Source organism: Chionomys nivalis, chromosome 18, assembly GCF_950005125.1.
Source record: "Chionomys nivalis chromosome 18, mChiNiv1.1, whole genome shotgun sequence".
In the NCBI taxonomy this organism is placed as follows: Eukaryota; Metazoa; Chordata; class Mammalia; order Rodentia; family Cricetidae; genus Chionomys; species Chionomys nivalis.
In genome coordinates this window covers 59,096,994-59,122,349 of record NC_080103.1, presented here as the reverse complement: position 1 = coordinate 59,122,349, position 25,356 = coordinate 59,096,994, and the positions used below count along the sequence as shown (strand labels likewise).

The 25,356-nt window shown below is 47.0% G+C and overlaps 1 protein-coding gene across 1 annotated transcript in view; it reads left to right on the top strand.

Moving 5' to 3' along the window:
* St6galnac5 (ST6 N-acetylgalactosaminide alpha-2,6-sialyltransferase 5) overlaps window positions 1-25,356 on the top strand; it is a 141,836-nt gene that overhangs the window by 110,552 nt on the left and 5,928 nt on the right. Inside the window, exons 3-4 of the mRNA XM_057793982.1 lie at window positions 8,163-8,572; window positions 13,651-13,758. Of these exons, the coding sequence (XP_057649965.1) occupies window positions 8,163-8,572; window positions 13,651-13,758 (518 nt within the window). The remainder of the gene's footprint in view (window positions 1-8,162; window positions 8,573-13,650; window positions 13,759-25,356) is intronic.

The window sequence follows — 25,356 nt, the reverse complement described above, 5'->3', positions numbered from 1 at the left end:
GAGAAGAAGAAACTTTCATTGTATTAACAGAACATGTTGTTGCCTGGCCTGGAGGATGTACCATGGCTACAGGATGCCCACCAGCTTTGCCCCACTCTCTACTCAGCCATATATGGTACTCTCAGTTCTCATGGCCATCAGCTCAGTTACCTCCCCAGGACTGTGAACATGCTCATCTTTGTCCTAGGTTTCTTGCAAAGCTAGCAGATCAATCGAGTCAGGTTTATGGATCAGACTTGTCTAGCAACACTGAAAAGCATCCTTCTGATTATTTGAATGAGCACGTGGGTCTTTATGTGGCCTGCCCTCCAGGGAGCAATTGCTTGTGTGCAATTGCAGGTTGCATCATGGCGTCATATGAAGATGGCAGGTGAACCCATGTAAACTACCAACCGCTGTGCCAGAATTATTCCAGTCAAGAAGCAGTCTCTAGGATGTGACCTGCCCCTCAAGTCACTGTGCACACTCATGGGAAACAAAAGAAAAACCATCTATGGCTTACCAAGGACAAAAGGGACCAAGACAGCAACAAATGACCTCAAGTATCTCCTAAACACCTGCTCTAAGCTGCGTGCCAAGCACCAGGATGAAGAATGCGAACTTTCAGTCATCCAAGCTTGTGATAAGGACCATGAAGAAACTTAGCAGGACTGTATTATCTCCTCAGGACCCCAGTCAGGGGATAGTGCCACTTGGATTCAGAGCGAGTCTTTTCCATTTGATTAACCTCCCTGGAAGCATCCTCATAGACACCCTGGTATGCCTCCCTGATCTCCTCAGGGGCTCTTAGCCCAGTCAAGCTGACATTAAGATCACCCAGCACACGTGGCTTACCACATACCAGAAGTCAACTGAATGTTGACTCAAAGTTCAGTAGTCTTCTACTTTTGCTGACTTGTTTAATGTGGAGGGCATGGTGCAATACATAGAGTCAGAAACTCAAAATATGGCAAAATAATCCTATAAAAAACGTCAACCTCATTTGTCCTTAGAACCCTGAAAACACAAGCATTTCCTCTCACGTACCGGAATGGCTACCGTCAGGAGACCCTGACAATGATGCAGAAAATGGAATCCCCACATACAGCAGCTTGGGAATGCAGTCTGGCAAACTTTAAGATATTAAACAAGATTGTCATATGATGCTGGGTGGTGGTGGCGCACGCCTTTAATCCCAGCACTCGGGAGGCAGAGGCAGGTGGATCTCTGTGAGTTCAAGGCCAGCCTGGTCTACAAGAGCTAGTTCCAGGACAGGCACCAAAGCTACAGAGAAACCCTGTCTCAAAAAACCAAAAAAAAAAAAAAAAAAAAAAAGATTGTCATATGATGCAGCAATGCCATTCCTAGGTTCCCTGAGGACATAAAGACTCATATTTGCATAATTGTCACATGATTTATAATAAAAAACAGATAGAACTCAAATAAACCAGTGAATAGGAAAACAGGTACCCTGTAGAGCGTGTGACCGCAGACGGGGATTCCATTGACCACAAACAGCTAAAGACAAATGGCAAACTGAGGTTTAAAGGAAGCCCAGTCATCCAATAGGGGTAGACAGGGAATGAGCAGGGCTGTAAAGGGTCTCTTTTCAGAATGATGGGACTATTCTAAAATTGGATCATGGTGGTGCCACCTAACTTGAATTTAAAACCAGTGAATTTGTCACTTCCCAGCACTTAAGAGGTGGGGACAGGATCAAAGGTTCAAAGCCATCTTTGCTTAGTTACATAGTGAGTTTGAGGTCAGCCTGGGCTACAGGAGACCCCCATATTAAAATGGTAATAAAATAAAATGGATAAATTGTATGGCATACAAATTATATCTTAATAAGACTGTTAAAAGCTCATTAAAATGCAATTAAATTAAAGAGAAATTATGGGTTTTCCCAGGCCTCCCCTTGAAGTTAATTCAGCGCTATTTACGGTTATGAAACATGTACTGAACTCCAATGTTGCAGTTCAGAAAATAAGATCAGCTTCCCAAGTCAGCAAATCTCTGGGACTGGTCACCTGCCGAAAGATGACACTCTAACACAGCAAGCACACCCATGGGCATTCTTCAGGCCACGCCCCAAGTCAGGCCACGCCCCAAGTAAGTGTCTACATGCCTATTGCTCAAGTATTGTTATTGTTCAAAAGCATTTGTTGACCACCTCTGCTGGACATGAAGTGCTGGAGAAACTGTAAGTAAGATCATGCCTCTCCTTTTACATCCCAGAATATGGGAAAGACAAAACACAATAATTAGAAATACCTTAGAATGACACATCAGTTTATAAAAATAAAGTAAAATCTAGGTCATGGGAGAAAGTGACAGATGGGACAGGTGACTGGTGAAATGGGAAAGCGGGAAGGATTTTTTAGCATGCGAGGCTACTCCTGAAGGGCTTAAGAAGAGCCACACAGAGAGCAGGAACATCCAATGCAATGCATGTCAGACAGACAGCAGTGGGAGAGGGCAGTGGAGTGCCTGTACAGAAGAACGCTGGGGGACAGATGAACAGCAAGCTTCAGATGCTGGGCCGCAGCACAGAGCTCAATGGGAAGCCCCCAGAAGGCTCAGCAGACGCATAACAGAACTTGAGTTGCGTGTTGAAGATGACTCCAGGAACTTCTAGTTGAGGCGGAATGAGAGACGCCATCAACTCAGAGCTAAGAGTACCACTGACACATACGTGAGGTGCGGGTGACTTATGAAAGCAGGAGGCATGATGAGATGGAGAGGGAGGAGGTGGAGGAGACAGACCCAACAGGAATACATGAACTGTAGGCTGCAGGACAAATATCAAGAAAGAGCCCAGAATTAGGGGACAAGTAGGGGCAGGTGCATTGTGAATTGAGATGGCACGCTTCCCCTTGGAGATGGGTTTCCCCGTGGTCGTGTTATGGATGAAGAATGGGCCTTGAAAGGCTAAGCATCTTGCCCGGTAATACTCACCTGAGAAGTACAAGAAGTAGGTTGGACACCAGCAACATTAAAAACCTGATTTTTAGACATGGCTCGGTCCCGCCTTCTGCCACAGAGCCTCACTATCCTCACCCAGGCAAGGGGTGGGAACAATACCGGAAGTTATGGGAGAAGAGAGAAGCTGCCTGAGAGACTGCTGATGCCCTGTAGGTGGGCCTGTCACTGAGCAGCAGAGAAAGCCACTCCTTGAGAGAGTCACATTTTCCTGGAGACTCACATTAAATAATCAGTGTGGCTTTCACCAAGGCTCCTGGACCGAGATTGACAGCTAATAACAGCCTGGTAATTACAGGAAAACATCAGATTGCAAGGCCAGAGTGTCTTGAAACACCTGAAGCCATTTAATATATCTGTTTGCTCCAGACCAACAGGCTCCCTCCCCCAGCGCAAGGCCAGTGTCATTACTGAGCTAATGGGCATCACATTCTGAGGCACCTTTCCCCCTGCCGAATAAATCAGCGTTTTAAGAAGGGAAGCCATGGGGCTGCTGGCTGCAACTGTGTGCAAGGACATCACCGGGTATTTTAGGTGTCAGCTCTAATTCGGCTTGGCCTGGCCTCTTCTCTTAAGAAACGCTCCCGAGGCATCACTGGGTCACAGGAGAGAATTCTGCCTGCTCTTGCTTCTCTAGATGTGGCAAAAATCAGACCTTGATTTCTTAGCTTGCTTCCTCAAGTAGGAATTGTTTCTGTCACCACCGTGTGAAGGGGTTAGCCATGATAGAAGCTGTCATGCTCCCCTGTCCCGTGTGAGTGTGTGTGTGTATGTGTGTGTGTGCATGCGTGCATTTTATGGGATGCTTTATGTTGAGAAAGAGGCCAGGAACGTGATAGAAGGATCAGTCTAAATTCTCTAAAACCATCCAGGGCCCCACTGAAGGGTGCACACCTTTTCCTGGGTCCTAGGGCCATAGGAAATGCTTGCAAAGTGACAGAGTGCAAGGGGCAGCAAAAATCTAATGAGTTGCACATGTATGTACACACACGTTCCTCTGGACAGCCTGCTGGCCACCTGCCTCCCACAAGCTCCCGGGCACCTTGCTTACCCCCGTGTGGGGTGGTGGAAGGTGAACTGCTGCTCTGGGTCTCTGAGGACTCATTCTCCGGGAACACCTGATGTGCTGTGGATTTTTCTGGGCATTTTTCACCTGATGCCACTCTAATGACCTTGGCATCAAGCTCTTACTGCGTCCTGGGACATTATTCCAGCCAGCCATTAATTTCGGGCAGTGCCCTGAGCTCTAGCCATGATGACGCCACTGTCCTCTCCCGTGAAGACAGGTGTCTTTGCCAGTCCCCTTCCTACTGTACATCAGAACCAAGACACTCACTGGTGAGTTGCTGGTTGGACACCTTTATACCTTCTGCTCTTATGCATTCACAGGACAGAGAAAATGAGAAGCTGGCAATCTCTCACTCAGCCGTCACTTTCTCTAGTCAGCATCCAGCCCAGCTTGACCTAGACTCACTCTGTAGCCAAGGATGCCCTTGAACTTTTCTCTACAGCCTAAGTGAAGACATTACTAACAGGCACAGCCATGCTGAGTGCTTTATCTGGTGCTGGGGATTGCATGCAGGGCTGTGTGTGTCCTGGACAGTCGCTTCATCTCAGCTGCTTCCCAGACCGGTTAAATGCTTTTTAAAGATCAGGATGGGAGACAGCCGAGATCGGAGTGACTTGATGTGGGTGGCCGTACTGTCTACAAAACTACACAGCTATGGGGCAAATGGACTCCAAGGAGAGAGGATCTGGGGGGCTAAATATCGTGAGGAAGAATCCAGACAAGCTGTCTCTCTAGGTAAATGTTCCATTCAGAGCCCCCATCCCCACCTCCATCGTCTGCAGCACTTTGTCTCCCAAGCAGAACCAAAGTTGGTCTTCCCATGCTCTGCTTAGCGACCTGTCCACCCCACATCCCATCACCTAGGAGGAGCACACAGACACTGCACCAGGAATCAACTCAGCACCTGTGCCTGCTCCGCCCAGCTCAGTCAGACGCTAGGACTGTAATGTGCTGAAATGTGGAAGAGCGCGGCTCCCTCAGGAAGAAAGAGGGTCGTGCGATTTGTGTGATTTTCAGCCATTCTGCTTCCAACACATCATTGGTCCTTCCGAATGCAGGAACCAGACTCTGTCTCCTCTCTTTGGAAGTGGTCCCTCCTGTACACGGTATTCTCAACTGCTGGAAGTGTAACGTCACGTGTAGACGAGCAGCGCTGCTCTTACTGGCTTCTCAGCAAGGGACACGGAAGGCAGAACTCGGACTTCCCTCGTTGCACCATGCAGCACATGAACTCAGCTTGAAGAGTGGGTGTTAGTGCTGGCCAGGAGCTGGTGGGCAGGGGAGAGAAAGGACGGCTGTCTGGGTTTGGTCAACACCTGGTGGGTTCTGGTTGTGTCCGGCAATCACAGAGGATATGCAAGGCAGGTCTGTCCAGAAGCCTTCTCCGTCCCTGAAAAGATCTGCCGTAGGGAGATGAGAAAAAGACCAAGGTCCTTGGAGTGCCCCTGGGATGGCTGGTGTTTCATCTGTCAGTTGGCCTCAGCTGTGAGGAGTTAACAGAATAATTACAGGGAAAATGAGCTGTTGGGACCCTCTTCGGGGCCCCCAGTCACAGTCAATAAACTGGCTGGAAATTCAAAACCAGCATGGAAAGTTGAGCCGATGTGGACTAAGGGTCCACCAAAGTGAACTTCGACATAACCTGATAGAGTGCTGGGGTGGGCTACCTCCAGACAAGGGGTTGACAGGGAGACCCCCGAAATCCCTGAAGCAATGTGAACAAGTGACAGTGAGGTTGGCTGCCCCAGAACCAAACGGTCAGACCTTATTCCTACACCCATGCTTTCATTGGCGGATGTAGATAGATCTGTCTGGAATTGGACCAGAAGCATCCGCTCTGCTGGAGAGCCCTTGTATTGACGGAAGGTTCAGGCCACCAGGGAGAATCATCAATAGTCTTAGCTGTCCTCTGCAATGCTAGAGTGACCATTCAGACAAGATTGTTATGGGGATCACCAGCATTTTCTGACTGGATCCCACACCATGGAGCCAGAGGAAGGATTAGCATTGTGGGTCCCTCTCTGCCACCCATGATGTGGGGTTACATCACAGAGCTAACAGCAGCTCTGAGACGATGAACAGTCCACACCCAGCCGTGGAGGAAGGGAAGGTCTCAAGGCCCCTGCTCTCTCAGGATCTGTAGGTAGTTAATTATTGAGGGCAGAAAAGACATTTTTCTCAGTGGTGTAGCTACCTGGTTAAGTGCCCAGGCTCTTGTAAGCAACCCTGAAGAAACTCTTTGCGCTCTCTCTCTCTCTCTCTCTCTCTCTCTCTCTCTCTCACACACACACACACACACACACACACACGTAGAAAGGTTAGGAAGAGTAAAGAATCAGTGGAAAGGAGGCAAAAGAAGCTAATTTAGGGCTGATATTATTAAGTATACATTATATACATGTATGAAAATTTCATAGTGAAACCTACTATTACATATGATTAATACATGCTAATAAAAAACATAAAGGTAAAAAAGCCAATAAAGTAACCTAATGAAGAAAATGTTCTGAGCTGTATGGTTCCTCGGGGCATATGAAGTATTCATTAAAGGTCCTCAAATGAATGTCAGAGTGAAGAAATGGGTTCAGGAACCAGCGTCACTGGGCTACAACTGTCTAACTCATTCCTTTTGGTCTTAAAAGAAAAAGGAGGTTAGTGAGCTTGTTCTGAGATCAGACACAGACTTCATCTCCTGACTCCCCCACCCCACCCAGCCCCAGTCCGAACAGCCCCTCTACCTGCAGAAGTTCCTCACTGCCACAGGACATTCCAGGGACCTTTCCATCAATGGCGATACTTTGCTAAGAACACTCGCTTTCCCAGGACTAAGGGTTCCCGAAATGCAGGACCTCCAACTCTCACACCCAGACAAGCTGACGACACTGGGGCAGTCACTGCAGTCAGTGTTAGGGTCCATTCCGTGTGTCTTGGTCTCCACTGTCATCAGCCCTTAGAAGTCAAGTCCTCTGCTTCCCCATGCCTACTGTCTCTTTTCTTCGGGGAAGCTGTTTTGGTGCTGGTGATCAACACTCAAGACCACTTTCTACCTCTGTGACTTCCTCCTTCTTAGAAGCACCTCTCCGGTTGGTTTCCACCGCCCACTCCGTTGCTGATTGTCCACCTGCCTTTTTGAATTTTTTTCCCAAGCACAGTAGTCCCTTATCCCGGGAAACCAGAGGCGTTTGTCTCAAAATAAATAAACATCCTATCTGCCATTTTCTTTTTCTTTTGAACTTCCCGACTTTGGGCTCAGGCTCTAATCTCATTATCTTCTTGGAACATGTAAGAGATAGTTCCCATTAAACATGAGCAGGAGATGTTGAATTTGTTGGCTCTTAGGTGTTCAGAAAGGAAGTCATTGACTCCAGATGCTCGACTGAGCACTGTTGGTGGCGCTGCCCCTGGTTGGCTTTCCATGCACACCATCGTGGGGTGTTTTTGCAGGAAAGAACCCAAGCTCTGCAGTTCCAGAGTCAGGTCTGAGGCTGAGGCTGAGGCTGAGGCTGATAAATGCTTAGCAAGATTTTATTCACATCAGCAAAAACAGGGTAGGGCGGTGTCTGCCCTCCTCCAAACCTTAAAACAAGATCAAATAGTCAGTTCTCCATGTCAAAATGACAGCATTGAATCTTCATGTCATCGCCATCTGATTCTTAAGCGGCATTTTGTTGAGAGTCATGCGTCCACAGCATCCGAGAGCCGTGATAAATGCTTAGCTTAGCAACAAGATGGAGAAGGGCGCCAAACCCGAGCCGCCGCAATTTGAGGAAGACTCTTTGCTTTGACTCGGGGCCAACTTTGGATTTAGAAAGGTGTAGTTCTGAAAGTATGACTTCTTCCCGTCACCAGTGGCCACCTTACCGGGTCACATGTTCACACAGGGATCTAAGTCCTGAGCCAGTGACAGACAGATCAATACCACCCTTCTGCCTAGCCGCTGCAGTTTAGAAGGAAGCACAAGGATTCATGCAGCTGCAATGGGCCCAGATATGATCTGCCACAAGGGGGTGGGGAGGATGAGGGGTGAATAAAATAAGGGAGGAGACATCTGAAGACAGGGATGTAACCTGGTGGTGCCAAGAAAGGCAATTCCTCTGCCTGACCCCATCTTTCTCCTCCCTCTGCCTTGCAGCCCCTGAAAATGCACTGTACCGACTGCGCCCTGGTAACCAGCTCAGGGCACCTGCTGCACAGTCAGCAGGGCCCCCAGATCGATCGGACAGAGTGTGTTATCCGCATGAACGACGCCCCCACCCGAGGCTATGGGCTCGATGTGGGCAACCGCACCAGCCTGCGGGTCATCGCACACTCCAGCATCCAGAGGATCCTCCGCAACCGCCACGACCTGCTCAATGTGAGCCAGGGCACCGTGTTCATCTTCTGGGGCCCCAGCAGCTACATGCGGCGGGATGGCAAGGGCCAGGTGTACAACAACCTGCAGCTCCTCAGCCAGGTGCTGCCCCGGCTGAAGGCCTTCATGATCACACGCCACAAGATGCTGCAGTTTGATGAGCTCTTCAAGCAGGAGACTGGCAAAGACAGGTACGGGACTCAGGACAGGAGGGAAGCAGGGGTAGTGAGGATGTATGCTGGGGACAGGTATGGGGGGGGGGCTCAGGACAGAGGGAGGCGGGGTTAGTGAGGATGTGTGTTGGGGACAGGTACAGGGCTCAGGATGGAGGGAAGCAGGGATAGAGAGGATGTGGGTTGGGGACAGATTCACTAAAAGCCAAGCTCTGGCTGAGGGTCTGTGTTGTGAGCCTCGTGTTCATGTCATCAACCTCAATGGGGCCCACATGTTGGGTCGCCCTGGTAACAGACTGTTCTAGCTGAATGTACCATGCAGAATGGCATGGTGCACAGTGACAATCACTGAGTAATTTATGACCAGGTCCTTATTTTATAAAAAAAAAAAAAAAGGCTAAGTGGTCCCTGGCCCACATTAGGAAAAAGCAGGACATAGTAGCTTCATTTCCGGAAGTGAGCAGTGCGGGACTCAGTGTAAAGTGCTTGCTGCACTAGAATGAGAGCCTGAGTGTGAATCCCCTGTATCCATGCAAAAAAAGGGGGTGTGGGGGGCATGGTGGGTCATGCTTAGAATCCCAGCACTGGGAGACAGGTAAATGACTGGGGCTTGGTGTTAGCAACCATAGCCTACTTGATGAATTCCAGACCAGGGAGACACACAAGACAAAGTGGACAGCCCCTGAAGAAAGATAGGCTGACCTCTGGAGTTCACATTCACATGCACCTACATTCATACAGAGAGAGAGAGAGAGAGAGAGAGAGAGACAGAGACAGAGAGAGAGACAGAGAGAGACAGAGAGACAGAGAGACAGAGAGAGAGAGAGAGAGAGAGAGAGAGAGAGAGAGAGAGAGGATCTGGGATTCACAAACATTCACATGCACCCATATTCACACACACGCACGAGAGAGAGAGAGAGAAAGGTGAGATTATTTTTCTCTTTCAAAGACGCACAACCATGCTGTCAACTATTATTCACTGAAAACCCATGACTCACTTAACACTGCGTCTTGCCTCTGCCTCTGGAGAGACTCAAAGATAAGATGGCACCCTGCAAACTCATAGCCTTAGACATTTACCAAGCAGTGACAGGAAGAAAGTGCAGCTGTAACTTGTACGGCAGGAGACAAACTGTGGTTCAGGGCAATGCTTTCCAAAGTGCTCATTAAGACTAGATAATAGAACCAGGTGGTGGTGGTGCACGCCTTAAACCCCGCACTCAGTAGGCAGAGGCAGGTGGAGCTCTGTGAGTTCAAGGCCAGCCTGGACTGCAGAGTGACCCAGCAACAGTAGAGACAGTCTTGCATGTTAAAAAATTCTTTAACCAAGAACATATTTTATAAAAAATGGACAAGTAATTAATTTTACAATTAAAGGTTGCTGCTTAGAAATTTCAAAAATAAGCTTAAACTGTCTGTTCTGTAGAAAATTCATTCTCTTTTTGTTTAACGATTGTTCATTGAATTTAAGTCTTTCCACAGCCCTGGTACAGGGTTCATGAGGATAACTGCCCATGGCTGGTCCCTTAAGGGACCACATGCTGTGGGTAGCCTGGAGACTGTATTATCTCACCTTTTGGTCACTTGAGATCCCCAAGGAACTTATCCTACCCTTCCCTAAAGCCTGACCAGTGAAAACCCACTTAGTAAGTACATCTATGTTGGTCCCGGCCATAAGAAGTCTTTGCAGGGGCTGGAGAGATAGCTCAGCGGTTAAGAGTACTGCCTGCTGTTCCAGAGGTTCTGAGTTCAATTCCAGCAACCACATGATGGCTTACAACCATCTGTAGTAAGATCTGGTGCCCTCTTCTGGCCTTTGCAGCAGAGCTCTCTGGGCTCTTTCTGCAGAAGCAGCTCAGTTAGCACTCACCCTACCCCGGCTTGCGGAGTCTCACCTGTGACCCTGTAGCCCACCAAAGCACACCAATCATTCCGAAGGAGCTGTGTCTCTTACCTCAGGAGCCTGTCTTTTAAAAGACAGCCTTATATTGATTCACTCTTCTTTTATGTTCTTAGTCCTAAACTGGGAGACAGAAAAAAAACCTTCCAGAATAGATTCCCATTCGACTGAAACCCAGAACATTTGGGTTGAAAAGTATTCTTTCCCTGTAAGCTAAAAAATCCAACAGAACAGGAGTGTATGTTGAAGAGGCATCAAGAGTTTAATTTCTAAGTAATCCAAACTCATCACTGGGATATCAGTCCAGGCTAAAATCTTTTTAAGCAATGGGCCAAGTCGGTAGACTTTGATTTATAGGAAATGTTTCCCTTAAAAGTGGAGAGGAGAATGACTCATGAACAATTTGCAATTAAGAAGCACAGCAGATGACAGAGATGGCCAAATCCTGCTCTTTGATAGTAGAAAGTAACTACACTTGAAAATAACTTTATAATTGAATAAGGGCACATTAGGAAAATATGATTCAGAACCAATATTATAGTAATTACATAAAGGAAGCATAAATGAAATAACTGCAGGAAGAATATTTCCATTGAGATTATAAATGAGATTCTGGTGGAGCAGAAAGGCCTTTAATTGTAATTTAGTGAGTACTATAGCATTATCTGCTCAGTGTGTTACTTCATCATATAAAAGAATATCTGCTAATTTTCACTAATAAGCACATGACAGCTCTTCATATTCCTTCATTACAGCTGATTAACTGTAAAAACAGTAGATATTCCTTTGTTGGAGAAAAAGTTCAGACTCTTTCAGAAAGACAGAACAAAGCAGCTGCGTTTCTACGATGCATGATCCCAAGCTATTATTTGGGAAGTCTGGGGAATTTTAAGTGGTACTTAAAAACAGTGCCTCACTCCAGTTCCTCTAGCCTCGACTTTGCCTTCTTCCCATGCCTTGCAGCCCCACATCCTCCTGCATTTGAGGCTATGGTTTGTGATCTATCCCGAATCAGAGGGACACTTCCAGGGGGTTTCTGCTCCTTGGAAATCCCTGGGAATGAAAAGCAGGAGATACAACCATGAGAGTCATTTTCTTCCTGGTCTCCACATTTCTTGGTTAGTAATCCCTCAGACGAGTGCGGGAAGAACCGCCCAGGACATGGACGGCAGGGATGTGAGCGTGGGCTCTCACTGAAACCAAGGCTTTTGCTCCTCTTCCCCTTCTGCTTTCGAAAGCCTAAGAATCAACATCTCTGGTGAGAGGGAAGGGTTGGATTCATGCCTCCAGAAACTGGAAGCGCCACCCTGGCTTCTGCTGTCCCTCCTCCATCAGCCCCAGCAGCAGAGGGTGGAGAGGGCTCTCTTCGTGGGTACCACACAGTGCTGAAGGGATCTCTCCATGTGTCAGGACACCCCACTTGGACCCTTAGTTCTCAAATGGCCAGAGGATGGAGCACCCCATACCTGCTTTGCAGATAAGACAGCGGGCTCAGAGGTCAGCAGCCACTGCTTCAGGTCATCCAGCTGAGTACGAGAGAAGCAGGAGACAGTCAGGTTCATGTTATCCTCACCTGTAGGGGCTTTAACAAGTCTGGGCAGGAGGCAGAAGAGTGGAGAAAAACATGTTAAAGGCTTAGGAACTCAAAATTGAAACTGTAAGCCAAACATGTCTTAAGGCTTAAGAACTTGAAATTGAAACTGTAAGTCACCCATGTCCGTCAAGCACTTTACAAGGCAAAAGCGTTCTTAAAAGTATTTTCCTGTCTCTGCATGAAGGGACATAAAACAAACCCGTTAGCAGTCTCCCTTCTCTGTGTGCGGACCTCAATAGCACATGCAGAAAGTCCTTTCCGCAGCTCTGCCATTCCCCTCACATGCAGCAGTGGGGCTGGGCAGTCAGACAGTCTGACCTTGGGGATAAGGTGTTTGGAGCTGGCTAATGAGGCATGCAGTGGCATTGAAGAAAGAAAGGCGGCAGTCCCCAAAGAACGGACATTAACGTCCACAGCGGTGGAGCATGCAAACCAGCGTGTTGCTCTCAGGACTCAAGTTAGACGTTGGTGCTCTGTCTCCACAGGTCTCCTCAGGCTAGGCATGCTGCCCAGCCTCCACTCAGATGTCTGAATAGACATGTTAATGATGGCAAAATGCAGACTGATTTCCTTAAACTTGTCGATTTGGGACTTAGACATTTTCAGAAGGCTTTGAGCGCCCTTAGGTAAAGTAGATGTTCTGTTAGTTGTAAACATCCCCCTGGCTCTCCTCCTCCACTTTTCCCAAAAGCATGTGCTCCTCCTGAGAAAGGACATTTAGTTACGGTGCTGGTGTTCTTATTGTGCGTGGGGACAATGGATAGGTAGACACATACATATATACGTAGATGATAATATTTGATAGACAGATGACAGATTAATGAGTGATAGATGATGATAGGCAGATGACAGAATGAAAGAGTGATGTTAGGTAAGTAATAAATGATGGTGGTAAATATTAATAGAGGATAGATAAATGTTAGATACATACATACATAGATGATAGATAATTGGCTATATAAAAAGATAGAGAGATAGCAAGATCTTATGCTTATTCTTAACAATATAGATCATTATCTAGCTTGTTAAGGGCACAGGGAGAGTTCCTAGTCAAGTATTCTAACTAATAACAAATTGTCACATGAATACTGTCATCTCCCAGTTGAGTTATGACGACACTCACCTAAACACTCCAACAATGATCATTATCTTTAATGATGTAGAAACCCCTTAAGCATCAACATCATCTATGATTGTGCTATAACAGATTTCAGTAGCAAAACTCCAGATGTTTATCAAATGGGAGGGAGTGAGAGAAGGAGTGTGTGTGCGTGTGTGCTTGTGTGTGTGCATGTGAGTGTGTGTGCATGTGTATGCATGTGCATGCCTGTGCATGTAAATGTGTGTGCTTGTGAATGTGAGTGTGTGTGATATGTGTGTGCATGTGAGTGTATGTATGTTGTGTGTGCATGTGTGTGTGCATGTGCATGCATGTGGATATGAATGTGTGTGGGCATGTGAGTGTGTGTGTGTGGTGTGTGCATGTGTGTTAGGTTTGCGGGTGATCTTTTCATAGTCAGCCTTACTCCAGAAAGGCCCCTGCATGTTTATGGACCTGGGACTGCTACAGCAGAGTGTAGACTTCACCGTTGTTCCTTCCAGGAAGATCTCCAACACTTGGCTGAGCACCGGCTGGTTCACCATGACAATCGCCCTGGAGCTCTGCGACAGGATCGATGTTTATGGCATGGTGCCCCCAGACTTCTGCAGGTAGGACTAACTCTGCAAGCATTCTTTGTCAGCAGTGCCATGCAGGACTTACAAAGAATCTGGTTCTGAGCATCATGCACAAAATACGTCTAAGGCATCTTCTCCGGGCAACTAATCCGTAAGTCCCAAGTTCAGGCTCTAGAAATCGCATTTAATTATGTGACATAAAATACTGAAAGTTTTTTTGTTTGTACTCCTGGAGAATTAATCCATCTTATGGCCTTCACTGGTACTCTGAATATTTATCAGCCAAAAGCAATGCAATAATTGGTGTAATATTAATGATGAACAGGCATTAAGAAATATGAGTTTCTTTTTCATTTGGAAGAGTTGCAATAATTTCTAAATGAATTCATGGGGGAAATTCCTTGGATGAAGAGACTTGTTTCCTGAAATTAATATATTCCTCTGAGTCTCTTTTGCTTACCACATTCTAGCCTTGGTTCACGCACATAGAGTCAAAATCACAGGCACGATTATACAGATCTATTGCTTTAAGGGCAGTGAGCAAACATCTCTGCTGCTTGATGCCTGAAGTCCCCTCCTGACCTGTGCCCAGACAAAGAAGCACTGAGCACTATTTACGGGCTTGGGTGGTGGAAGGTAGTCTACTTGAGAACGCAGGTGTACTGTGAGCACTGAGGCCAATCAATTCTGAAAGTGCCTTAGTTTTCAGGAATGCCCATGGTCTCCTCATGACTGCACCCCTAATCTTCAAATGGGCAAACCTATGCAAACCTATGTTATTTATACACATTAAGCAAATATATGCTTGCCTATTTTTTCTTTTTTTTTTTTTTTTTTTTTTTTTTTGGTTTTTCAAGACAGGGTTTCTCTGTAGCTTTGGTGCCTGTCCTGGAACTAGCTCTTGTAGACCAGGCTGGCCTCGAACTCCCAGAGATCCGCCTGCCTCTGCCTCCCGAGTGCTGGGATTAAAGGCGTGCGCCACCACCACCCGGCTTCTTTTCATTATTTTAAACCTAAAAATGCCTCAAAGGTCATGGGTCTTCTGGCAAAAATTATACTTTGAATACATGCAGCAAGATTGAGGAATGAGGAAAAGTACTTAGTCATATCTCTGTTAGCCTTGTCTCTCTTCCTAAAACATGCCACACGCTAGGTAGTGTAGAAAGACTAAGAGTTCATTCAACTCGGGGTTCTAGAGGCTGGCCTGTTCAAGATAGAGGTTTGTGATGGGTGACTGCCAGGACATAACGCAGTGTGAAGGTTAATCTCTGTCAAGATGACCGAGGGGGTTGAGGACTTCTCTGAGCACATCTTTGAGCATATTTCCTGAGAGGATTAACTGAAGAGGACAGAGCAAGCCCATGGACTGTGGTCCAGGTAGATAAAAGGAAGCCACCTGAGTCCGAGCGTTCCCTTCTCTCTAATCCCGACCTACAGGATAGGAGCTGTTCTTTTCTGGTACATCCTCCTCGCCATGATGGCCAAACCTTCTGAATTCAGGAACTGAGATAAATCTTTCCTCCTTTAAGTGTTCCAGTCAGGTACTGTGGTCATAGTGATGCAAAACCAGACAATAAACATTACGAGAGGGGCATAGACAAGAGACAGAAAGTGGCTCTTGTAAAAGACCCACTTCAAGACCATCCAAGGATCCAAAATTATGTCATTTGTTCAGAAGGACAGCTCCCTTGTGACCAGACCCTGCCTCATCATAAGTATCCTCCCTGGTCTTTCCTCTTGCTTTCTAGAAGGTACAGGGTCTCCCTATGTAACTCAGTCTGGTCTCAATCTCCCCATACTCCTGCCTCAGCTTCCTGAGTACTGAGATTATAGTTATGCACCCTCATGTCTGGTGACCCTCCTCCCAGACCCTCAAACATAACGATTAAATTCCAAGGTTCACTGCGGAGTCTGCATTCAAGTCGTAGCATGTCTATTACCACGGTGCCACATTTTCCTTACTAACACAGCAATCCAGCACAATGGGCTCCTTGTTGATATGTAAGAGTCAGTCACAGAAGAGAAGAAAAGGCACAGACAGAGAAACCTTAGGCATGCAGGCACCCCAGACCAGGTTCAGATTGCAAGGGCCAAGCCCAGCATGGATGAGCCTAAAGCAATGTTGAGCAAGTCACCTCATTGCCCTGTGTCTCAGTCTCCTTGACTGTGGATGTGGGCGCATTGATAATAGAACCCACCACAGAGTGTCACGGCTGGAATAAATAAGCCAGTGCATGCCAGCTGTCTGGAAGGATGCCTTGCGAGGCACACTAGCTTGGGTCCTTATCCAGCTCCTGATCATTGACATCATTGGCATTGTTTCTCTGTTTAACTGTTGAGGTGCAAGAAATAGGTAGAGCAGCATAGCAAAGCAAGCCGGCTCCTCCAGTCAACAGTCTAACAAAAGATATGCAAGGTGCCACTGTCAAAGCTGATATCATCATGTAATATCACCATTAGGATGCCAGGAAGAAAAAGCATGAATAAATTAAAATGTTAATGGCTTCAAGTGTTCAAGGAACTATATCATTTATTATGGAAAACAAACGAAAGGCAAGTTAACCTGTCATTTCTCTTATGCCCAGGCAGTTTCTCATGACATCATGTTCGCTAGGATGGAGACAATCTATAGAATGATATTAACAAGGGAATTAAGATAATGCCAACAAGTCATGTGTTGCCTCCAGCTATGGACTTCGGCTAAAAAGGTTCAGCCGTTGTCTGCCCAAGCTGCTCTGAGCAAAGACTTTTCAGAAGGGTCCTGCCCAGGTCGTGTCTCAGAGGGTGGAGTGTCAGTTGGCACCAGTGGGCAGGGTTGGGTGCTGCTGGGAGCCTCTCCTCTTAGTCATGGCTGTTGAGGGAAGTGTAGGAAGGTGTCTTCCCATTGCTGTGGCAAAATTCCAACGACAGCAACCTAAGCAAGCAAGGGTTATCTTAGCTCACAGTTTGAAGGTACAGCACATGCTGGCAGGGAGTCACGGGGACAGGAGCCTGAGGTATCCAGTCATCTTGTATCCACCGGAAGTAGAGATGGACGCAGGGGCTCAGTTCAGGGACCAACCCATAGGACGATGCCAACCACATTTACGGTGTGTCTTCCCATCACAACAAACCAATCTCAAAACTCCCTCACCAATAAGCCAAGAGGTCTGTCTTCTAGGTTCATCTAGACCCTTTCAAGTTAATCATTAGATTAGCCACCACAATGAGAAGACAGAGGAAGACACAGACTCATGCCTATCCCCACCCTTTATTGTCAAGATATGCGGACTGAACGACAAAGACCCAGTTCCCAACTGTGTGACTTTGAGTCTGGCTTCCCTTCTGTAAAGTGCACAGGAGACAGTAACAACCAAACACGCTGGCTGAGGAGAATATGATAGTGAGGACAGCACCCTGCATACAGTGCTGAGGAAAGATGATTGTATGGCATTAATCTTACCGATAAGATTATGATGTAAGATATACAGGTCGTTGATATTCTCCCAAGCATTATTTTGTAGTTACTTTCAAAGATATCAAGATTTTTGGTGGAAGAGTCACAGAATAGGACTCAGCTCTGTTATCTCAGCTGCTCACTAGCCTAACCCACATCCGACTATGAGCATGGGGCGTCTCTTGCATGTGACTATGAAATGGCATTTTCTACAGTCCTCATCTAAGGATCAAATGCCTTTTGGAAATGATATCTTCCTCAGAGAATAAAAACACCAACCAATAAGTCTGTCTTTCTCTAACTGGACCATTCTGCCTTTAACTTCATTTTGAAAGTAGCTGAAGATAGTAAGGACCCCAACACCATACACGCACCCTAAACTGTAGGAGTTAAGATGCATTGTATCACAAGGTTAATAACAGTTTGGCCTGGTTTGTGTGGTGGTAGCCCCTGAGCTGGCTGAATGCCCCAGAAAGTGACCTCTGTATGGGCAGTCCTGTGTGTTTGATGCCATGTGTGGAGCCCCAGGGTTCCTGGCAGCGGATGGTTACTCTCCTTCACGCAGTGGGTGCTAAGGTGATGCTGCCTTCCACTCTCTCTTTAGTGGTCCAGAAAAGGGTTTTCCCATGGGTAAAACAAACCATTTCCACCAAGCTGTGACCTTGAAAGAGTTATTTGACTTTCACTGGTCCTTGGTGACCTTGGTCAGGCTACTCGGTGACTATATCTCAGAGGTTTCAGCTCTCAGGTCTATAAAATGCTGGTGGCATCAGCACTGGTCTTGAGAATCTGCAATGAGCCCACTAGTAATGAGCTCAGCACCATCCTGAGGTTACAGAGGGGAAGTATTCACTAGTCTGAAAATGGGGAACCCACAGGCACAGAGGGGAGCTGGGTCCTGGAAAGGAAGGACACAAATGATCTTCAGTACGAGCCGGGTCATTTCTGCCCCACTGACAACTCCACACGTAAGGCTGCCAGCTACATGGAGACTATCACAGGCTGCTCAGAGAACTAACCCTTCTCTGGCTTCTCCAGGTTCCCACAGCTCTCACCATGACACCAGACCTCAGCAACTGCTCATTTTCACAAATCAACTGCTTTAGACCAAGACGCCATAGGTGCCTTCAAAAGAGGTCATCTGTTACATTAATCACAGAGACTTTTGTTCATCTCACTAACCAATGTAAGGTGCTTGGGAGGTGATGAACAATGAATGAGCCTGGGTCTCACTTCAGGGCCTAAATCCCACTTGATCAGAGTTTATTCGCAAAGGCCAGAAGGTTAGTGGTGCCCTGTCACGCACCTGACAGGGCATCCGGCCTCTTGAGCTTTTCTGAAATATCTATCCTTAGTTTTTCACCTGAAGTTAGAGGAATCTTTGCATTCCTGGGGTAAGGATACTCTCTCCGCCAAAGGAAGACCCTCCCAGACCTGTAGAAAGGGCTCTTGTATAAGATTCCTCTACAACCAGAGAGAGATCTCCTGGCAAATAAGAGGTTTGATGGCCTCTCTAGACTGAGATACAATCCCACTGCTTTCCAATCTAAACACAGCATCCGTGGGCTTCTTAGGACAGTGTGATTGTCACTTCCTTGTTGCCAGGAAAACTGAAGCCCGGAGGGACAAAGGCTTGCACTGACTCTAATAGACCGGCAGCTGGGATGGGAGCGACTCTATGGATCAGCAGCCTTCTGCACGGTGCCAGAGAGGAATGTGGGGTTTGGGGTGGGGCTAAATTTTGAGAGGCAGAAAGCTGAGCAATCCATGACTCCCCAAGCTGCAGGTGTAAAGTGTGGGGTGGTGTTGACCATCCTCTTCCAGCAGCCTTACTGGAGGTCTGGCTGTCTCCTTCTACCCCATGGACCCCAGTAACCCTGAGTGGTCATTCAGCAACAAGAAAATTCCTAGTAGCCCCTAAAATACTGAGTCAATAGACTCTTTAGGAAGAAGTTTAGTCTCATATTTATATTCAAAAACCGCTACAGGAAGTGGTAGACGTAGAAATGACCGTGGGGGAATTAACTCCGGGCTAAAAGCCAGCAGAGCAGCAAGCCCCTCCTCCCACCCTGGTTGTTTTCCTTTTCAGCTATCCCCTGGCTGGTAGATCTCATCCCAGTCCTGACCCTTATCATCTGACACAGCCCAAGGGCTTCCGAAAGCTTTGAATGCAGAACTCGTAGCCCCACCCCCGAGCCCCCCCCCCCAGCCCCCAGCCCCCCACCCCCACCCCGGTCTGGCAGCCGTCCAGGAGGCACTGTTCACACACTTTTCTGGTCCTGTCTTCTCCACCCACACAGATTTATTTCAGCCACGCAGAAAATCTTGCCAGAGAGCTGACCCTACAGACACCCTCCCTGCCCTCAGCATGGAGGTTGCACTTCTTCCTTCCTACATTGACCTGGAAACTGCTGCCTCTTCCCTAAGGAACGGTTTCTATTTCCTGTGCACACACCTCAAGCCAGCCCTGAGCTTAGAATAAACACACGGTTTAATTCATCAACTCGGGAGATAATCTGAAGTGTAATGCTGGTTCCAATATTTTACTAAGGAAGCCACAGACCTGAAACAGCTGGCCAGTCAAGGTCCAGGAGCTGGTAAGGGACAGAAGCAGGATTTGAACCAAGATCTGCCAACCTGAAGAGCACACATTGTTAACCCTTCTCCTTCCTGTTTAGCCATGATAGTCCTGCGGGCTCTCTTACTGTACCTACACTCTGCCCAGCTCACTAATGGTTTCTCCAGCTCCTTCATGTACCCACCTGCTCCTTAAGAGCAGGCAGTGATGTCTCAGTCCCCATTTGTATCTTTAGGTCTTGCTGCCACGTCCAGAGCATGGTGTGTATTCAGTATAAACCAGTTCATTGACAAACCAAAAGACTTTCCCTTGGGAGTTTACGAATTTGATTTGAGGCTAAGAGATGACTCAGCGGTGAGGAACACATACTGTTCTTTCAGAGGACCTGAATTTGGCTCCCCAGGATCCACAGCAGGTGGCTCACAATCTCCTGTAACTCCAGCTCTAGGGTTCCAACACCTCTGGCCTCCACAGGCACCATCACGCGCGACATATACATTCAGACATACATACATTAAAAATAAACCTTGAGGAAAAAGGAAATTGATTCAAAACATGCATTGCAAGTCAAATGAAAGGGGCAATTAGCAAACGGTCCATGCACACTCCTTGCCAAGGAGGCTAGCATCCCATCCTCAGGGAGGGGCTTGAGTGTCAACCCCCACCCCTCCTCCCTGGCCAGACTTCATATCCATCAGAGTTCAGAAAGCTGGAGAGAATTAACGGTGTGCTGCCCCAGTGACAGCGTCAGAATCTATTGTTCTGCGTACGACAGACCCTAAGTCATGCCGTCTCCAGACCGGGAGCCAATGCACCATAAATTGCAGGAGACCTCTGTTATCATTGCTTTCTAAACTGAATCATGATGAGTATTTTTAATCTCATTTTTCCTTTGCAAATTATTTGCAATAATAATGGGCTAAGCATTTAAATTCTACCCAATAATCTTATTTCCGGTCATACTTAGCACATTACCGAGTTTACAACTCTCTGTTAGCCGTCATTTCTTATTAATTAGTGGAGCAATAAGTCAGGGTGATCACCGTCATGGAACTAAATTAATACCTCATCCATAATGTGAAGGACATCTCAAAGGTATCATGAATACTAGAGAGTTGATTCTGCTAGAATTATTAGCTAGTGAACAAGAAAGCTGCCAGCAGAAGCGGCAGGGACGGTTCCGACTCGAAATCTGACACTTACGGCGGGGGGTGGGGGTGGGGGGTTGGGGGGTGGGGGGGTGGGAGGGTTGGGGGGTGGGGGGATATAGAATGGAACACCACCTGTGTGCCTCACACCCAGTGATGCATGAAACTGCAGCATGCCTCCTCCTGGCTGCTCGCTGCTGCCTCCGCCTTTGCCACAACCTGGTTAACTCTTGCCTGACATTGACTGTTTCCTTGGCCTGCTGTCTCCTTGGGGTGGATCGCTCTGAGACATCATGGTGCCATCTAGGAGTCAGGGTGGGGGCTCAGGAGAGCCCAGTGGCTTGCAGGATAGGCAGCTGGCTTTGGGTGCCCCATTCTCCCCAGATGCAATGGTGATACCAGAGGCTTCTGAGGTAGTCGGCTAATGTCTTGCGGAAGAGGCTACTTGGTAGGAAATGCAGGGTCCCACGGGCAGAGGTGCTTTTCTCTAAAGGGCTCTGGGGCAGGCCAGCTGAAGAGTCAGCCACCCACTCACACAGCCACTGTCAATCCCACTCTCGTCTTCAACTGTTTCCTGAGTGGCCGACACCCCGGGTTCTCCCCAAACACAGAAGTATGTCTAGAAAGTTCCCAGACTCCAGGGAACAGAGAAATGTGTTTTCAGGCTGATTTTGATGGAGCAGACAGTTGTGAAGCAATATTAGACAAAAAGTATGGCCTACTGTTGATGAGTCAGGTAGATTCCTACGGCTTTCTTCAGCTTGTCCTGTCATCTCTGTGCCCGGAGGGGAGGCTGTTTCCTTCCTCTGGGCTGAAAGCTCTATGGTCTACTTTACAGGAAGGTCAAGAATTCTCTAAAGAGCCATTCATTGGAGGAGGGCAAGGAAAAAATGACTTTGCTTCTGCCGTCTTTTCAACACGAAGATGTCACATTTTGAGGTAGACTTTTCTGAACCCCTGAGTTGAAGTATCCCTCCTGGGTACTTCAGTATTATGATATCCCCCATGCTTATTCAGATTACCTGCAAAATACTTTTTCAAAAAATGGAACATTGCAAACCCCTCATAACATAGATGGATAGATGGCTCAGCCAGTGTCACCTTGGGCTGAAGTGGATGGATCACCAATGTCCCCTTGGGCTGGGATGGATAGTGGATAGCTCAGCCAGTGTCCCCTTGGGCTGGGGTGGATAGATGGCTTAGCCAGTGTCCCCTCAGGCTGAAGTGGATGGCTCAGCCAGTAAAATACTTGCTGGTAAGCATGAGGACCCAAGTTGGAGCCTCAGAACCCACGAGCAGACATAGGTGTGCTTGCAATACCAGGACTGAAGAGCAGAGACCATGGATGCCCAGGGCTTCCTTACCATCCAGCCTCGTCTGTGTGGTGTGCTCCAGGCCAGTGAGAGCCTGTGTCTCAAAAAAATCAAGTGGAAGACACCGGAAGAATGGCAGCTGAGTTTGTCCTCTGTCCTCCACAAACATGGTGGCACCTGTGACAACATCAGAACACACACATGCACGCACGCGCACACACACACCCATCTCCTCTAACCTGACTGTATGAATAGAAAAATATCCTAAAGAGTTTGTTTTGCTTGTTTTAAAATCCATACATGAGATGATTTTTGTCATTCAACAACATATCTGTTTAAAACAATTTTAGATTTGCACAAAAGCTGCCAGAGTAGTGCACAGAGTCCATTTGCCCTTCATCTATCTATTCTGTGCTGAGGTTTAGCATAACTGTGATCTGATTGCCAAAACTGAGACATTAGCATCAGTGTGATTCTCCATTAAACTCCAGACTTCAGTGAGACCTCATGCGGCTCTGCTAATAGCCTCTATCTCCTCCGAGACCCGTTTCAGGATTTCAGCACCCTTGCCATCAGTCTCTGCAGATCTCTCTTGCCTTCCATGACCCTGTCACCTTTGACAGTACTGCTCGGTGCTCAGGCACTACATAGAGTTCCCCAAGCATTGAACTTATGGGATATTTCCCTGTGATTAGCTTGATGCAAATCCTGGGAAAGGGACCACAGATGCGGTAAGCCCTATGAGCATCTCCTACCAAACTATACATGGTGGTACCATGTCTCTTTACTAGTCATGCTAAGGCAGGATACCTGGGGACATAATGTCCTCCACCTGGGAATCTGAAGGTCTTAGCCTTTGTCAACATTTTGGAGCCACCTCGTGTGTCTCTTCAAGATATGAAGGAAAGAAGGGCTTCTTAATGGCCTTTTGGGAGGTAACCTGAGAGCCACTAAAATGGTACAAATGGTTAATTCTGGGATAATTAATTGCTTCTCTCCCTTGAGGAGCCTGCATGCATGCTCAGCAATGTCTTCCTTTCCCTGTGCTCTCCTGAAGAGCACACACCCCTACTTGAGCACGTGTTACTTTCTTCCGAGTGCCTCTCTTTCCTTTAATCCACATGCTTACGTCTGCATTAAAAACACCGCTAATAATACCATCAGTTTTACTTCCCTAAACTGGTGAGTCCTGAAATTCCTTATAGCATCACAGCCATGAATCCTGTTTGGCCTGAGCTGAGGTCCCTTTGAGTTACCAGGGAAACTCCTCAAGATGGAGAGGGTGGAATGTGGACCAGAGTCTCTGTCTTCTCTCTGGTGACAATTATTTGATTGGTGGAATTCCTGCTGAATTTATCCATTGTACAGTAAATAATTTTACGTGGTCATTAACACATAACCTGAGGGAGATAGATTAAGATCATACTATTTCTCCCATCTCTTTCCTACGAATGGTTTGTTGGCACACCTTGCTTTCAACAACCACCACGCTGTCCTGGGAGGGATTTTGTATCTCCTTATTTTTTCTATACTTATTAATTGGAATTCTCTCAAAATAGAAGCCCACTTCTCCATTTGTTAACTCTTTATTGCAATCCTCATGGAACTGTAGATATTTATTTTGCCTTGTGAGTTTGATTATCCAATATTGCTGCTACTTATTTTGATGCTCAAACTTAAAGATGGTTCAAAAGTCATTTGTGCTGGGACCTCTCTGTATGACTCAAACCAGATGATCCATCAGCACTGCACGCTAGTTCCTTCGCTCTCCTCACCTGCTCTCTCTAAAAAGAAAGAGCAAACCAGTCCTCCTTCGGTTGCTTTGTAGAACTCACTGTGGGCTTTGGGAAGTTAAGGCAGGGAGGGGAACTTACTCTGGGCCCATCTGCCCCAGTCCAGCCTCTTCTATTTCCCTGGCCCCAGACATGGAGTCCAGCACTGCCTCCCTTTGAGTACAACCTTTGTGTATGGAAATTCACAGACACCGATGGTTTTCACGGGGTGAGGAACAGGTAGAAGAAAAGGCGTATTGGAGATGCAACAAACAAGCTTACAACTTGAAGCAAGGGAGGACTTTCTGAAGGGAAAGGCAGACTCCTATCCAAGAGAGCAGGTCCTACCCTGCCTCAGCTCTGCATTCCCAAGCCCAGCTAAGGGCTCTGCAATTCTTTGGACAAAGTGTTCAAAGATGAAAACAACTTCACTTACTTGAGTGGCCACTTACACGCCTCTGAAACCATGGTACCCAAATCCATAAATCTAATCTCCCTGTAGGTGGTCAATATGGAACCCAATAAGCTTTCATTCAAAGTGATGGTCCTCTTGGATAAGGAAATTGATCCCTAGCATCCGTCAGCTGACTTCCCATTACCCTCTACTCCCAGCTGCTCCATCCATCACATATTTTTAGAAACCTAATTGTTTCTTTAGTAGATTGGTGCCAATAAGATGCCTAAAACCTAGGTGAATCACATTTAAAAAGCTGATTTGATATGAAAGAAAAGATTAACCCCTGTAATAGCATGGCAGAATGAATTTGGCAGCCTTCCCTAGTCATGCTATATGACCCTGCAGAGATGGATTTCACACATCTATTCCTTGTTATTCTGTTTGCTTGTTTGAGATTTGATTTATTTACTTATTGCTCGTGTTTTATGTTTGCTTTATAGAAGGTCCCCCCCCCCATAACCCAGGCTAGCCTGGAACTCACAGTGATCCTCCTGCCTCAACCTCTCAAGTGCTGTAACTATAGGTATGGTTCACCGTGAAAGCTCTCTGTCCCTTTTTGCTTGTTGTTTATAGGTAGTGGACTGTTCCAACCCGAGTTTTCTCCATCGTGACTCTTCTGTATTAGAAATGCTTTCTACTGAACTTCACACTATTCCAAGTCTAGGGTAGGAAGTCATTGAAATCTGCAAAGACTGAAGGGGCAGATGAGCAGTCCCTGATCCAAGTCAGGCTTTCTTAGAGATGCAAAGGGTTAACCAAGCACAGCATCTGGGCTAGCATGACGAAAATACATCTCTCTCCCTGGAACAACTTTAACCTAAGAGGAGAAGCTGCCCAGGGGTTTATTGTTGTCAGAGCCACAGACTTGACACCTCTCCTGATAAAAGACTTGGTTTTCTGACTCCAGGAAGACTGCAACTCTAAAAC